Here is a 17,077-nt window from a genome sequence, read left to right on the forward strand (position 1 = left end):
ACTGCATATAGTTCTGATCTGGTTATCTGGAAGGGTATAGAGTGGAGCTAGACAAAACAAACAAACAACGTAATCAAAGGAGGACTGTTTAAAGGTGACCAAAGGTGGCAACATCATCAGACTGCCTAAGACAAACTCTTCCAGCTTGGAAAAGAGATGGCTGAGGTAAATACAGTAAAGGTCTATAAAAATCACAGGTGGCAGGGAAAACACCACCAGGTGGTGATCAATCAGGATTTGCGACCACAGACAGTGAGGATCATCACATGAAACCAGCAGATGTCATGTTCAAAACAAGTAAAAGCCTGTTTTTATTCTCTAATGTGCAATTGAGCCATTGATAACGTTGCAGCAAGATACTGTTTGTGGTGAGTTTAGTTTACATTACTTTAGACAGCAACTGGACAAAATAATGGAAGAAGCCCGTTAGAAAGTTTAACTACAACACCACCAGCTCTGGCTCAGAAAAATCTCGGGCTGCAACGTGCTGGAGGCTTGGAAAGTATTCTGGAATAATACCATTACCCTTTCCCCATGCAATGGTAACAGCAGGATGCTGGGCTGTAAGTACTGTACCCAGTGCAGTGGTTCTTACCTGCCCGAAGAATCCCAGTTGTCAGCTAGTTGACTTGCTTTTGGCTTTCTTAAGTGTTCTGGAAAATCCAAGAGGCAGAACTTGTTTTTCCTATCATACTTCCTTTAAATGTTCCATAGTTTTGATGTTACCAAAAAGTACTTGTACTTAAAAAATAGTCGTGATGCCTAACTTTACAGTAGATGCTACTATTGTAGTAGTGGATGTACATAAAATGCATGTTTGTATTTTACCTGCATAAAATTCCTTCAAGTTGTACACATTGGCTAGTCCTTCCTCTCCAATTAATTATTTTAAAAATACTTTATTATTATGTCCAAAAATATCTGATCTACTGAGTAATATCCATCACAAACCTGGTACATAAGCATTTTCAATCCAGGTCCACTTGACTTATTCATAGTCTTTGTATATTCATTTACAGTTATCCTCCTTTGTAATAAAACTGATCTTTTTACTACACCAGCAAGTCAAACAGTGACTTTTTTGTAGCTTTGATTACTTTTAGGATAGGAGTATTGAACTTGCTCAGTCTTACTGTAGTTTCTTTTCCTCCAGAGCTGTATTAGTTCTGCTATGACCCAGAAAGAACCTTTCCAAAAATGTTTCAGTGAGTACATTCTTGTCTTAATATTGGTCTCAGATACACAGGGACTAAACACCACTGTTAGATTTGAAAAAGCAAATGTAGTGACACAGCCCGATACTGCAAAGCTGTCGATGCTGAGCTGGGAATTCTCCTCCTGCTGAGGCTGGGGTTCATGTTACCATGATTATTTAGCAGCTGTTGGGAATGGCACTGGTGAATGGAGCCCCTTGTCTGGCCAGTGGAGCCAATGACAAGTGTCTGGGTTTCACAGACAGGAAGTGGCACAGCAGCCAGTAGCTAAGTTTAGTGCAGTGGATGTCTCTCTGACTTCATAGTTGCACTATCACACTGCCCCCCCCCTCCTCCCCCCAAGTTAATTAGCCCATAGTGCCCAGAAGGAGCAAGACAACTAGACCTCCCTCAGCCAGGGCTCAGCTGAATGTCAGACTTTGATCTCCTGACAAGCATCCACAGAAAGATTTTACCCTGGTTCTGAAGTTAACAAGACAGTATGCAATTTTTGGGCAAGTACTCATGCTAAAGCTCATCTTTTCTTGGAGGAAAGGAAACACTGGTTTATTTTTTAAGATAAACATATTTCAGAGACGGCAAGATCACAAGAGTATTTTGATCAAACAAAGTAAATATTTTAAAAAGGAAAACCCCTTCTTTGTTCAAGAGAAGAAAATGTCTGTGGACAATGGCTTGAACAGCATATTGGCTGCTGACAAATGAGACTGACAGTTTGTGATGTATTTTTAGCTAGAGAATTTTTTTAAAACCAGAAGTACTGTGTAGCTTTGGCAGTTGCTGCATGTTCAGTGTGGGTGGATGGAACTGAGAAGTCGCATCTGTACTAGCAAGCATTTTGGGATTCCATTAAAAAATTAAACTCATGTACTGGAAACTGAAGCTATATCAGCTCACCTGGGGAGCTCTGCCTTCCGAATATCCTCCAGAAGGTAAGCAGTGCTGCCTTGCCTGTCCAGGGCACTTGCAAAAATAATTACTTGTCCTCAAGATGTGACATCAACTCAAATTTGAGCTGTTAGATTGACATTTTCTTTCACTCCTGACGTTACAAGTTAGTGGGTTAGTCTCTATCCTCTCCTTCCAAGTTTTTCCTCTAACTAGAAAGGCTAAAAATGAATTTCAAAAGGCCAGCTGAAAAACAGTTTAATGTGGTCATTGTTCCAGGTGCTGAGTCTAAGGAGAGTAGATAATACTGTAAGACTTCTAGATGTAATTATGTCACTTGGAAAGCAGTTGGGACATTTATGCCATGCTAACTCAAAATCTGATCAGTTAGTGCTTTACATCTGCAAAATAAACCTCTCACCAGCTAGACTTCATTAGTTAGATATTTCTGGCTTGCTTAGGGGTCATTTGAGCCATGATTTTTCAAGTAGTCTTTTTGCAGAAGAGCTCCTACTTCAAATGTTTGTCTTAATGCTGTGAGTAAATAGCTATTCATTTGATTTGCTTAGAAGTAGATAATATCTTGACTTTGATGTGGCCAGTAGCAACAACTCCTCAGGAATTCTGTTGGAGTGAAGTGTAATCCACATTAGGCAACTTCTCTCCAAAGTACTGGTTTAAAAAAGTGCTAAGTGACTTGCTGTAAGATGTCAGAATGTTTGGTCATCCCACCTTTCCTGGAGAGGGACTGGCTGACCTAACCCTCCTTACCCTTCAGACTGGAGAGTTTTTACTGGAACTTACAGTGACAAAGGGAGAATGTCAAATAGAGTTTTGATCTACATATATGCAGTTTCCCTGAATCTTTGTAATTCAGGTGTCCCTTCATTGCACTCCTTTCCCTAAAACTTTCATTGTGGGGATAGTTACTGTCCGCTGTAGGCAGGATTCTGAGGAGCGAAGATCTGAACTTCATCACTGCAGTACTCAATGGAAAGAGGTATGTAATACAGAGCATCTGAAGTTGTGGTCTGTTTGCTTGTTTCTAGAGAGCACTTGCAAAGCTGACTAGCTTTATTGGAGCTGAACAAATCCTTAGAAATTAAGGTAACAAACACTTTGCTGCAGTATTCACGATTTTACAAAGATGTTACATTTGTAGCTTTTTGTTCTAAAATGTTTTGTGCATATGATTTTAATGGCATTAAGATACATCACTTCAGGAAGGTGTTTTTCTGTTGTGCTGTTGGGTTTTGATTCCTCACCCAGAGGTACATTCAGAGAAGTCAGATTGGTGCTTTCGTGAATTCTGGTGCTTCTGGCCATCCCCAGTACCTGTGACAGGAAACATCCATTGCATCTTTTAGGTCCAGCTCTCCTGTGCTCACGAGTTCCTCGCCTTAAAGTGTTTTTTAATTGCATCTAAAAACCTGCATAACTTTGCTTGGCTGCATTTATCCCAGAGTAAGTTTCCTGCTGGAGTTCTGTAAGGACAGTAAATCTTAGAGGTCATGAGAGCCAGTCTATTGAGTTAGCAACATTTGTACTGAAGATGATCAATATTTCATCTACTTTGAAATTCTCTCTTAAAACAGCAGTGCTACCAAATGGTTCAGTAGGTTTTGTTCACTTACAGCCTGTACAGTTGTTGATCTATGAAGAGATTTATGCACCTTGCATTCTACAAGGAATGAAGATTTTCAGATGAATAATTTGGAGCTTATACTTGATTTATTTAATACTGGTTCTGCACTAAAAAAAATACTTCTTCACCAGAAGTTAGTTGAGGAAAAAATGGGAAGTACTACATTAGGTTGATGTTGGAGGAAATTATATATATACGTCACTGACATCTGAGCAAAGAATTGGGCTGAGAGATGCCTCTATTTGGTAGCATTAACAACAAAGGAAGAGGATAACTGGAACCAGTGAAACAAAATAAGTCTGCTCCAGAGAAGGTGAGGTGTATGGAGAGCTTGTAGGTTTCTCCATATATTTCTCTCTTTGATACCAAAGATTATTTTAATTAACGTTTTCTATGTCAGATATATTTTGATAATTGAGGTAAGATGGTGCTGCCAGCTTGGCTTGAAACATTTATTTTTATACTATGTGAGCTGTTCATGATGCAGTTTTGTCAGACTCTGAAGTCTCCTTCTATTCTGTCTCTCCCAGCCTGGTGCCATAAATAGAAACCTATTCCTTGCCCATCCCAAGTTCTTGGCTTGGAGCCATATTTCTTGGCTTTAGTCAGTGGGCTGTTTACAGTACTTAAACCTTGCACCACAATGTGGGAGGCCCAAAGACTCAATGGATCTGTGCTTAGTTCAAGCAAACCACCTTATTAAGAGTCTGCTTGCTTGCTGGAGAGGAACACCTAGGAATGGCATTTAGTTAGGTTGCCTGCATTTTACCAAAGCCATATGTGAGCTGTCTAACCCCTTTAAACTGGTGTTTTTCATGGCCACATGTACATTAGCAGAAAGACTAGGTGGTCCACTTAGGTAAGGGATGGAGTCTGTTACAGGGTAAGGAAAGTTCATAGGTCTGCTTCTATGCTACCACATTATTAGACAGCAGGAACTTGGCCTGTTTAGCATCGGTTTGCTTTTTAGTATGTACTTTGCCATGAGTATTTTTGGTTGGTAGGAAGTGCTGAGACTTGGCTTCAGAAACAAAGTACTGTAGAACTTGATACTATTCCGGTCATGTCAGCAAAATAGGGAACCCGCTTGCTGCTGCTGTGTTATCAGTTTTGTTTCCTCTTTCATTAAGGCAGGAATCATCCCACTAACAAGATTAAAGATCTTGAAGTCTAGTGATGTAAAGTGATGTACATTTTGAAGATGCAGTGGAAAGTAGAAGTTATGCTAATGGTTGTTAGTTACTGGATGGCCTGTTTTCTATGCTCCAAGTTGACCAAAGTGTGTTCTTTGGTAGGTTTAAATGCAAGTATATAAAACGAGTCTGCATGTAAAATAGTGCATTGATATTTATATTGGCATTTAGTTTGAGAACTCGAAGTGAAAAAAGTGAAAGAAGTGGCATATGCAGAGATCTTGGTGGCCTTGTATGCATGTGTCCCTTTGTGAAGGGAGACATGTGAGAAGCCAGAAGATAGAACACCATATGTTGTCTATATAATGTACAAACACATATACATACAGCCTATGGGTTTTGCAGCAAAATGAAAGGTAACAGATTGAGACTGTATGCAATAACTAGTATTTACCCTATAACCCTTTCTTTGTCTCTTCCTTCCATTGACAAACCAGTCACTTTGGCCTGCTGCCAATACCAAGTACATTTCAGGGCTGTATTTCCATTTACATGTTTTAGGGACACTGGCAGTTGGTTCAGAAATTCAAAATATAGCAAGTCTTTTTAGGAGCTTCCTGAGCTATACATCTCAAAGTAGCTTAGTCAACAAGATTTCCTTTTATTCAACTTTTTCCCATTGCTGGAAGAACTACAGAAATGCTTCTAAATGGATGACTTAAGTTGTACAGGAAGGGTAGCCACTCTTGGGAAACAGTTTTGAAGAGCACCAAAGGGAATAGTCTAAAAAGCTGGGAAGAGCTGCTGTGCCTGAAAGGTGGATTCTTTCACCGAGGAAGTTGAATATACCAGAATTAAGATTTTATATTGTGCACTTACTGTGAAGGGAATAGAATAGGATGTGGATGTAGTGGATGGAGATGTTGAACTGATGGACTATAGGGTAGAGTAACTATCTAGGAAAATCAGTTGTAAAAGAAATAATGCTCATCTAGAAGGTAGAAAAATGCCCAAGTTTATTCTGCTTGGGTTTATTTGACAGGACCTTATCAACTGCTTCACACTGTGCAGCAACATTCTGTGTCCTTACCACTGAGAAACACCTTCAGGAGGGTGGCTGGAAGGGTGCAGGCGCAGAATTGCCGTGTAACAGGAAGCTTACAGCCCAAGTGTTACTTATCCAAAAGGCCAGTGCTGGCCACTGCTTGACTTCCCATCAGGAGCTCATTAACAGATCAGCCAGCCAATAAGCTTTGGCTAAGGATACTCTTCTGCCAAAGGCTAAAACTGATAGTCAGTAGATACCTTTGCAAGTTACATTATTAATCCATCCTATCTTTCTACTAGTTCTTGTGTGTTCCAAATACTAATTACTCATCTGTTGTATTTTAACTAACAAGTAAATTTGTTATTTTAACTAAGGTAATTAACTGTAATGGCTAAGAGTAATTTAGCCACAAATCCATACATAGCTTGCCATTTTCTGGTACCATATCGGAAGTGTGTTACAAAACTCATGCACATGTTTCTGAGGCTGTGCTGTCTTTCTCTACAAATTGTGCTTATTCTTTGTGTATTAACGGATACACTAAGGTTGGTACAAATAACAGTGTAATGAAGAGTATTTTGAGCAAATAAGAATGGAGAAAACAGTAAAACAAAGAGGCAGAAACACAGAGCAAAAGAGATAAAGCCTAGGAGCTCTTAAGTAAAGGCATTGCAACCTCTGGCTACTAGGTAGCATGCTGCAGGATTTACTGAGCTTGGTTTTGGATAAGGAAGAAAAAAGGTCACTCAGTTGTCAGAACTTCACAAAGACAGCACTATGGAGGTAGTCAGCCTAAGTTATTTTCTTTTTCTGGTTACTTTTTCCACATACATTAGGGGTTGGTGGTATGGGACATAACTTACGTCACAGGCCATACAGGTGAAAGCAGTTCCCCTTCACCACAGGATACCCATGGTTTTATTATAGTGTTTTTCCACAGCCTTACAAAATACAAGTATTTGGAATAAGTCAGGTTGCTCATTTCTTACCTTCAGCCTGATGAGTCCTCATCACATGGTGCAGCTGCCTTTCTCACAGAGCAGTGGAGTTAATGGATTGTAGAAATGCTGTTTGGTTTTGGTCTTCCCCCTTGGTAAGCTTTGACAACTCCTCTCTCCTCCCCACAACAACCCAACCATTGACTTCCCTCTCCCTCCTCCCTTTATATACCACACTGCAGGCCTACCACCATCTCAGGTGTGAGAGTGTGTCGTGGTTTAAACCCAGTCAGGTAACTTGTTCACTCACTCCCAGTGAGTGGTGCCGAGCTGACAACAATCAAGGTCCGTGTCCGTCTCCCCCCCCCAACTGCACCGGGGCTCTCCCCTTCCCCGCTCCCGGAGGAACGGGGAGGAGGATCGAGAGAGTGCAACTCCTACGGGTTGAGACAAGAACAGTCCAGCAACAAATCACCACCGCTACTATCAGCTAAAACAATGATAAGGGAAAATAACAAGGGAAGAGAATATGATACCACCGGCCAAGAAAACGAGTTCCACCCGGAAGCTCCTGTCCTTCCGGGTAACTCCCAGTTACCCCCCACCCCGGGCATGACGTGCTGTGGTATGGAATACCTCCCCGGCATATATGGCAGAGCATGAGCCTCACAGAGTCCTTGGTCATACATACAGACCAAGAGGAAAAAATCATTTTCTTAGTGCATGGACCAATCCCTATAATAATATATATGCCGAGTCCATTCGGTCCATGATGTTCCAAGTTCATTCTCTGTTGGGATGATGGCTGGAGGGAAGTCAGGGCCAGTCGCTGGTGACCTGGAGACATCTAGTTGATGGGCTATAAAAGCATTACACAGCAGGCAACAGTATACAATTGAGTTCACTGGCTGTTTTCCCCTAAAATCAAATCCCCTTGAGGTATACATCGGACTTCCCCATCTTCCCGCATTACCCACCAAGTATATCCAGGTCCCTGAGCAAAAGCAATCCCACGAGTGGGTTTGCCTTTACCTGAAGCAGGAATAACCCAGACTGTCTTCCCCAGCAAATTCTTCATATGCACCACAGGAACTTTGTCCCCCTCTACAATATGTAAAAGTTCTGACTGGGCTGGGCCAGCCCTGTTGGCAGATCCTCTGGTGTTGACCAACCAGGTGGCCTTTGGTAAATGTGTATCCCAATGCTTGAAAGTTCCCCCACCCATCGCTCTCAGTGTAGTTTTTAACAGCCCATTGTACCGTTCGATTTTCCCAGAGGCTGGTGCATGGTAGGGGATGTGATATACCCACTCAATGCCATGCTCTTTGGCCCAAATATCTATAAGGTTATTCCGGAAATGAGTCCCATTGTCTGACTCAATTCTCTCTGGGGTGCCGTGTCGCCACAAAATCTGTTTCTCAAGGCCCAGGATAGTGTTCCGGGCAGTGGCATGGGGCACAGCGTATGTTTCCAGCCACCCGGTGGTTGCTTCCACCATGGTAAGCACATGGCGCTTGCCTTGGCGGGTTGGTGGCAGTGTGATATAGTCAATCTGCCAGGCCTCCTCATATTTATACTTCAACCATCGTCCTCCATACCAAAGAGGCTTTAACCGCTTGGCTTGTTTAATTGCAGCACATGTTTCACACTCATGAATAACCTGGGCAATAGTGTCCATTGTTAAGTCCACCCCTCGGTCACGGGCCCATCTGTATGTTGCATCTCTGCCCTGATGGCCTGAAGTGTCATGGGCCCACCGGGCCAGAAATAATTCACCTTTATGTTGCCAATCTAAGTCCATCTGAGCCACTTCAATCTTAGCCGCTTTATCCACTTGTTGGTTGTTCTGGTGTTCCTCAGTGGCCCGACTCTTGGGTACATGGGCATCTACATGACGTACCTTCACCACCAGGTTCTGCACCCGGGCAGCAATATCTTTCCACAGTGCAGCAGCCCAGATGGGTTTACCTCTGCGTTGCCAGTTGTTCTGCTTCCATTGCTTCAACCACCCCCACAGGGCATTTGCCACCATCCATGAGTCAGTATAGAGATAAAGTACTGGCCACTTTTCTCGTTCAGCAATGTCCAGGGCCAGCTGGATGGCTTTCACCTCGGCAAATTGACTCGATTCACCCTCTCCTTCAGCAGTTTCTGCAACTTGTCGTCCAGGACTCCATACAGCTGCCTTCCATCTCCGATGCTTTCCCACAATACGGCAAGAGCCATCAGTAAACAAGGCATACTGCTTTTCACTTTCTGACAGTTTATTATATGGTGGGGCCTCTTCAGCACGCACCACCTCCTCCTCTGGTGACATTCCGAAATCTTTGCCCTCTGGCCAGTCCATGATGACTTCTAGAATGCCTGGACGACTGGGATTTCCTATTCGAGTTCGTTGTGTAATTAGTGCAGCCCATTTACTCCATGTAGCATCAGTTGCATGATGTGTAGAGGAGACCCTGCCTTTGAACATCCAGCCCAGCACGGGCAGCCGGGGTGCCAGGAGGAGCTGTGCTTCAGTGCCAATCACTTCCGAAGCAGCTCGAACCCCTTCATACGCTGCCAGTATCTCTTTCTCAGTTGGGGTATAGCTGGCCTCAGATCCTTTGTATCCCCAACTCCAAAAGCCGAGGGGTCGACCTCGAGTCTCCCCTGGAGCTTTCTGCCAGAGGCTCCAGGTAGGACCGTTCTCCCCAGCTGCAGTGTACAGCACATTTTTTACATCTGGCCCGGTCCGGACTGGTCCAAGGGCTACTGCATGAACTATCTCGCGTTTAATTTGCTCAAAGGCTTGTTGCTGCTCAGGGCCCCATTTAAAATCATTCTTCTTCCGGGTCACATGATAGAGAGGGCTTACAATCGAACTGTAATTTGGGATGTGCATTCTCCAGAACCCCACTGCACCCAAGAAAGCTTGCGTTTCTTTCTTATTAGTTGGTGGAGACATTGCTGTTATCTTGTTGATCACATCTGTGGGGATCTGTCTACGTCCATCTTGCCATTTTATTCCCAAAAACTGAATCTCCTGTGCAGGTCCCTTGACCTTACTCCGTTTTATGGCAAAACCGGCTTTCAGCAGGATTTGGATTATTTTCCTCCCTTTCTCAAAGACTTCTTCCGCTGTATCGCCCCACACAATAATGTCATCAATGTATTGCAGGTGTTCTGGAGCTTGCCCCTGTTCCAGTGCAGTCTGGATCAGTCCATGGCAAATGGTAGGGCTGTGTTTCCACCCCTGGGGCAGTCGGTTCCAAGTGAACTGGACACCCCTCCAAGTAAAAGCAAACTGTGGCCTGCACTCTGCTGCCAAAGGAATGGAGAAAAATGCATTGGCAATATCAATCGTGGCATACCACTTGGCCGAACGACTCATAACATCGTCCTTGTACGGAAACCTTTCTTTCACAGCTGCCAAGAGCCTCCTCCAAAGGCTGAGGGACTTTTTCTCTCTTGCAATTGCTTTGTCAATTCCCCCTTCTCTAGCAAGTGATCCCAGCTGCTTGGCTTCTGTACCTTCTAGTTCGTGACCATCAGCCCCATTGTCCCAGCATCGGAGTAACCAGGTGATGATGTGCTCCCCTGGTTGACGGGTAAAATCTTTTCGCATATTCCGCAGCTCGGTTGAGGTTCGAGGTCGAGAAGTTACCTCTTCTTCTTCTTCTTCGTCATGTGATGATGACTCCTGATCAGATTCTGGACCGGGTGGTGAATTCATTGGTTCTTCATCTCGCTTCACCCTTTTTGCCTCCTTTTTGCTTGTTCTCTTGCGTACAGGGGCAACTGATATTGGTACGAATTGGTCCTCTGGTTTGGCTGCAGTGATTATCACTGTGGTTTGAGTAGCGACTGTACTTGTTGCTGGGGGTGGTGTAGCTACCGTGCTTGGAGCTGGGGTAACCGCGCTGTCTGTTGCAGTTGAAGTTTGAGCAGCTGCTGTACTTGCCACTGGGGTAGCTGCGCAGTTCATTGCAGCCAAAGTTTGAGTAGCGACTGTCGCTTTGCCCTCAAATCCGCCGATATTCTTTTCCTTTTGAAGGTGCTGGATAGTGTTGAACAAGGCCCTGTAAGCATAGGCCAAGCCCCAGCACGTTGCCGTGATTTGTCCATCTCTGGTATGGCCAGAATGACCACACACCTCATTTAAGTGTTTTACTAATTCTTCTGGATTTTGCAGTTGTTCGGTAGTGAAATTCCAAAATACTGGAGGGGCCCACTGACCTAGATACTTGCCCATACTATCCCACACACCCTGCCACTCATGGCTGTCCAGCCTCTGGGAAAATCTCTCGGTCCTCCTACATCGTCTTTTGACCCCAGACAAGACCCAAACCTGAATCTGCTTAACTCTTGAAATCAGTAGTGGGCAAAACACACTCTGTATGCGTGTTAGCATGGTGATTCCCATCACCATCAGTAAACAAGTCTCAACAGCATTAAAAGGCCATTTAAAAAATTCAAAACTCTCAAATGTAAATGGTCTGGGGGGACGACTAGGAGGGTAAAAGGATGTCTCCTTCACAGGTTGAGCACCTGAGAAGGAGAAAAAAGATGTGTAATTGCTAAGCACCTCCATCATATACCTCCCAAAGTATAAAGGTGGTGACCACACTGGGAACATAAACCAGATCAGTTTCATGATCAATGATTCTATTGTATTACAAGTCATTACCATAAAGTACAATGGGATAAAAACCTTAGCCCAAGCCCCACACTTGAAAAACACTAATACAGCCAATACCGGATGGACGTAAGATATGGTATACTGAAACTGTGAGATCAAGAGGAAAAACCTTGAGAGCCAATAAATCAGCATTGTGACGAGTGACTATCAATCCAGTCAGATCTGTTCTTATCTCAATCCCTCGTGCCCCACGTTGGGCGCCAAAAAGAACTGTCGTGGTTTAAACCCAGTCAGGTAAGTTGTTCACTCACTCCCAGTGAGTGGTGCCGAGCTGACAACAATCAAGGTCCGTGTCTGTCTCCCCCCCCCCCTGCACCGGGGCTCTCCCCTTCCCCGCTCCCGGAGGAACGGGGAGGAGGATCGAGAGAGTGCAACTCCTACGGGTTGAGACAAGAACAGTCCAGCAACAAATCACCACCGCTACTATCAGCTAAAACAATGATAAGGGAAAATAACAAGGGAAGAGAATACGATACCACCGGCCAAGAAAACGAGTTCCACCCGGAAGCTCCTGTCCTTCCGGGTAACTCCCAGTTATCCCCCACCCCGGGCATGACGTGCTGTGGTATGGAATACCTCCCCGGCTAGCCCGGGTCAGGCGCCCCGTCTCTGCTTCCTCACAGCTTCCCCTCCTCCCTGGCAGAGCATGAGCCTCACAGAGTCCTTGGTCAGGGTAAACATCACTTAGCAACAACCGACAACATCGGCTTCACCAATGCTGTTCTCAAACTAGAAGTCAAAACACAGCACTGCACCAGTTAACACAAAGGAAAAAACATGACTGCTACTGCTGAACCCAGGACAGAGTGCCATGGTGATTTCTTGTTCTTTAACCCTTCCTTGTCCCACATGTTAGGAGGAGCCTGTCCTGGTACAAGTCATACAGTACAGCCTTTCAAAAGCGCTACAGCTTTTGAAGAATTCATCCAACACATGGTTTTTGAGAGGTAAATTTGATGGTGCCCTTTTAAAGAGTTCCTGACTCTTAGTAGTCAGCAAATATGCAGCTCCCATTGGGTGTACTGTACTGCCCTTGCTTTCTCTTTCTTTCTGAAATCCTGAAATGCTCAAGAGTGTTTACTTGCTCAGTGCTTGTTACATCTCTTAGACATATATATTTTCACTAACGCCATTTCCTGTTGATTCATCTAAGTAATGCTCCAGCAACGGTATGTGGAGTGGAAAAATGAATCAATCTGGGCAGTCTCCTTAATGGGTGATTTGTTTTGTAATTTGTACAAAGGAATTTCTCCAAGGAAACTGTTTGCTTTCTTCCCAAACACTTTGTTGCCTAACTCTGGAACAAAACTCTGTCTTTATAGCACATCACAAAATTGTTTCAACTTGCAGTCCAGTCCCCACATCCTCTTGTTTGTTCAGCGTTCCCTGGGAAGCTCCACCCTCACTTCCAGCTGATAACTAGGTTAGCCCACAGCCTGATTTCCCAGTTTCTCCTTTGCCCGCTTGGCAGCACTTGTTTTTTCATTGGCCACCAGCCTTACAAGCAGGGATTGACTGCACGTGGTGGCGTTTGTGCTGGCAGTGGCAGTCCAGGACTTCTTGTGTCAAGCAGCCTCATCTGCTTGCTGTGAAGCACAGCATGATGGTGGGGACAGTCCTCTTCCAGTCTAGCAGCTATGGCAAAGAAGGCAAGCTGCTCTGCTGCCTAAGCAAGGAAGCCTCTGAGCCTGGCGTGAACTTCACAGGTATGATGTTCAGGAATGTAATGCTGTGCTGTCCCTTTCCTGTATTTCTCCAGGTGTTTCAAGGAGGATATGGATCTTCTCAAATCTACCTTTGTCTTGTAGTATGAGACCAGCCACAGGCAGGACTGAGATTGCCTGGTTTTATCTGGGTTTTGGGATTATTGAAATGCTTCATTTTTATGAGCAGTTACACAGTTGGTATTTCAGAAATAGAGACCACTTCAGCCATAATATGACTCTAGAATTAAAGGTTTAGCTCCTGGGCTGAACAGAATAGTAATTGCAGTGTTGGCAGCACAGAGTAGGGGACAAAACACCCCTTACATATTGGCTGAATAGGAAAAGCCTTCATATCCGGATGGAAGCAAATTGTATTGTGGGAACAAAGAAAAGGAAGGAGATGGACGAAGCATAACCTCCTTGCATGGCCATGTATTACTCGTGCACTAAATAATGATGTAAGTTTTCCATTGTATAGGAAATGAAAGTGGTAGTATATGATTTATGGTTAGCCTTTAAAAGGAGCTGATATAAAACAACTTCCCAGCTCATTTCCATACTCTTGGTGTGGATAGAGCTTACAGACTATTCAGCTGGAAGAGAATCACTTATGATAGGATTTTGTGATCTAGTTTCCTTAATGAGGTTTATGTGACCATCATGTTTCACTGACTTTCCATAACCTGACACACTGAATGGTATAGATCCACACTGTATTGAGCAGCATAGGTTATTGTGTACTAATAGCCTGCAATAGGTACAGTAAAGTCCTAAAGACTTGATAAAGTCCCCTTTAGTAGCTGTTGGGTAACCTTTACAGTTACTTAAGCATCCAAGTCACTCTAAGATGAAAGTGAAGGAAGTTGGTGAGACATGCATTGAACTCTTAAAAGCATTTGCTTTTTAGGTAATGTGATTTTTAGGTAAGTACTGTAGTTAAGTGATTGAAGCTCTTCATCAAACATTAACTTCTGCTGGCTTTTTCTGTGCGTAAAGTGGGTGTTAAGAACGTGTGCCAGCCTCCCAGGCATTCCCGAGGAAGTGGTAGTAGTCCCACACCTGCTTTGAATCTTTGCTGGCAATCCAGCACAGCACCACAATGGTTTCATGTGAGCAGAGCTGCTCAGTGCTGAGCAGCAGGTGGCATTGTGCTGGTTTTGCCTTGGCTGGAGTGCCCGCTGGGGGGCTCAGCATGGGCATGCGTAGGTGGTCATGGGATTCACTGCAGCAGCTCTGAAGCTAAGTTGATACAGGGCCTCTTCAGGCTTACCTATCGAGTACATCATTACATGCTCAACTCTGTGCTGTCTGTTGAGTAGGGGTTGGATGCTTAGTTCATGAACTTTTCTGGCTTGAGAAAGATCCTTAACGTATGTTTTGATTTAGAATAAATACATATATTTCTATTTAAAACCTTTTGCATTTCAGCAGATACATAATTGAAAGTAAGAAGTTATTTAAACATCATTAAGATATTTTGGAGCTGAAAGGTCAGATATTTTTTGGAAACATTGCCTACTTTTGTGTTTGCTCCTTGGCAGAGATGCAGAAGTCAGATTTCTTGTATAGCACATTTGCTATAAAATAAAAATTAAATTTGTATTTTTGCTCCATAAAGGGAGCTGTATTTAGGAACTAGTGTTCTTTCCTGGTGCTTAACAACTGGACATGTATATGCACATACTCAGTCCTAAAAAATTACAGGGGGATGTTGGCAGCTATACTGTAATGTAGGCATTGGATTTCCTCTTTCCTCCATGGTAAAGCCAGTATGAATAGTTTAGTATATTGTAAAATTAATTGCAGTTGATAGTTAGGAATAGGAAACGTATGTCAACATTGCATCTGCAAACAGCGAAATCAAAGAAGTGACATTTTGGTAGTTTAGTCACTTCTGTGCTTGCTAGGAAAACCCTGATAAGCGGGCTACTTTCTCAGGTTTCAGAAGGTAGGTTATTAAGTAATTGCAGGTTGAGCAGGTTATACGAGCAGTTTAACCCTGAAGAATTACCAGAAATACTGTCAAAAGCCTTAGCTTTTGACACACACTTAGCTATGTGTTTAAAAACAAAACTGAACAAACCTCAACCATATACTTTCTCATGTACGTACAATATGAAAACCCCCTATGTCCTCATTTTCCAGGCTTGAGCTCTGTCCTGTGACACAGATTTGGCATATGTTTGCCTATTACTTGGCACAGGCCTCTTCCTGTTTTGTGTCTCGCTGACTTCCCAGTTTTCCCGTCCTGTATTACATTTGAGTTCTTTGTTCTCTTTTAAAGTGTATTATAGACCCACTCTTGCTCATGAATGTAAATCTCATGGGAGTGTGGGGAAGGGATAGTCATATGCACGCGTTCTTTGGCAGTGGTCTGCTTAAAAACATCCTAAGCCTTACTTCTCAGCCCCTCAGAAATGGGTCATAGCAATGCTTGTAAAGCAAAGAAAGCCTCAGGTTTTTTAAAGCGGACTTTTCATGTCTGGTGCTTTTAATGAAATCTCTTTACCGTGTACATTTCCAGAATTAAGTTCATCAAGAGAATTTGGAAATATATATTGGGACAGGAATTTGGTGTCAGTTCTGCCATCAGAGAAAATATTTGTATCTTTATTTTACATCTTCTTATTTTTTGCCCCCCTAGAGCAGCCCATATGCATTAAACCTCATCATTGCTCTTTTCTCATATCTTAGTATTGAGAGTGGACCCACTCTCTGGGTTCGAAAGCCAGTGATGGTCTTGGCATAGTGCTTGCATGAAGAGTTCAGACAGTTTTGCTTTTTACTACTGTTCTTTCCAAAACCTGTGCATTTACATTGTTTTCATCATCACAGGAACTGTGGGGACTTTTTTCTTTTGTCTATAAACAAGTCTGATTCCTCCCCCCACTCCCTTGAACTATCAAGTTTGTATCAGTTGTCCTTTGAGTCAGCAAAACAGGGCTGCCTGGAAATTCAGAAACACTACTGCTGCATATCTGGCATCACTTTTACTACTTTCTGTCCTTGTCAGTTTTCCACCTCTTATTTACACAGTCTTGAAATGTATTGCAAATCACCAACATTCTTGTCAATACTGCATCAGTTACTGTCCTAACCTGTAGATCTCATTTGTGTCATAATTCAGTCTGTCTTGGCTGTATTTATGATGTTGGCTTCAGATCGAGGCTATGTATTTCAGCCACAGAAACAATAAAAACATAAACCACAATATTTCAGCATCAGAAGGTTTCTTTCACTTCTTCACATAATTAAAAAAAGTACTTTTTATTTATCACCCATTTTTTATCTATAAATGTTTAAATCCTTTCAAATAGAAGTGTATATAAATGGAATATATATAATACAATAAATACTAAATAGAAATTTTATATACACAGCTTGGTACTTGGTATCTAGGCAATTAATCACCTTCTAAAGCCCATATTAGAAGTAACCTATGGAATGAAGAGTCAGCAAAGTGGGGATTGAAAACCACTGATCCAAAACCATGCATGTGTTTTTCCCTTTCCATAAAGAGCATATTGTGCAGTAGGAGCTTTGCTCTGCTCTACACTGGCGTTTGTTCTATTTACAGTTGTACACAAAGTAATTTCCTCTTCCGTTCCTTCTTCAGAGGCCCTGCACCGCCCTTATGGTTGCGATGTTGAACCCCAGGCACTGAATGAAGCCATCAGATGGAGCTCCAAGGAGAACCTGCTTGGAGCCACTGAGAGCGATCCCAATCTCTTTGTTGCACTTTACGATTTTGTAGCAAGTGGTGACAACACCCTCAGCATCACCAAAGGTAAGGCTGTGAATCACTGAGCAGCTACTAGGTTGAA

The 17,077-nt window shown here is 43.1% G+C and overlaps 1 protein-coding gene across 2 annotated transcripts in view; it reads left to right on the forward strand.

The window, feature by feature from the left end:
- The window catches only part of ABL2 (ABL proto-oncogene 2, non-receptor tyrosine kinase), a 52,145-nt gene that overhangs the window by 22,593 nt on the left and 12,475 nt on the right, over positions 1 to 17,077 (forward strand). Inside the window, exons 1-2 of one of the 2 annotated variants that reach the window (XM_057427265.1) lie at positions 12,495 to 13,253; positions 16,870 to 17,040. In XM_057427265.1, coding sequence (XP_057283248.1) covers positions 13,148 to 13,253; positions 16,870 to 17,040 — 277 coding nt within the window. In that variant the 5' untranslated portion in view covers positions 12,495 to 13,147. Of the gene's footprint in view, positions 1 to 12,494; positions 13,254 to 16,869; positions 17,041 to 17,077 lie in introns of those variants that run through there. The other variant, XM_057427264.1, reaches the window with a different exon arrangement.

The sequence above is a fragment of the Pezoporus wallicus genome, unplaced genomic scaffold (genome assembly GCF_028554395.1).
Source record: "Pezoporus wallicus isolate ANWC-B61680 ecotype Strahan unplaced genomic scaffold, APGP_CSIRO_Pwel_v1 scaffold_7107, whole genome shotgun sequence".
In the NCBI taxonomy this organism is placed as follows: domain Eukaryota; kingdom Metazoa; phylum Chordata; class Aves; order Psittaciformes; family Psittacidae; genus Pezoporus; species Pezoporus wallicus.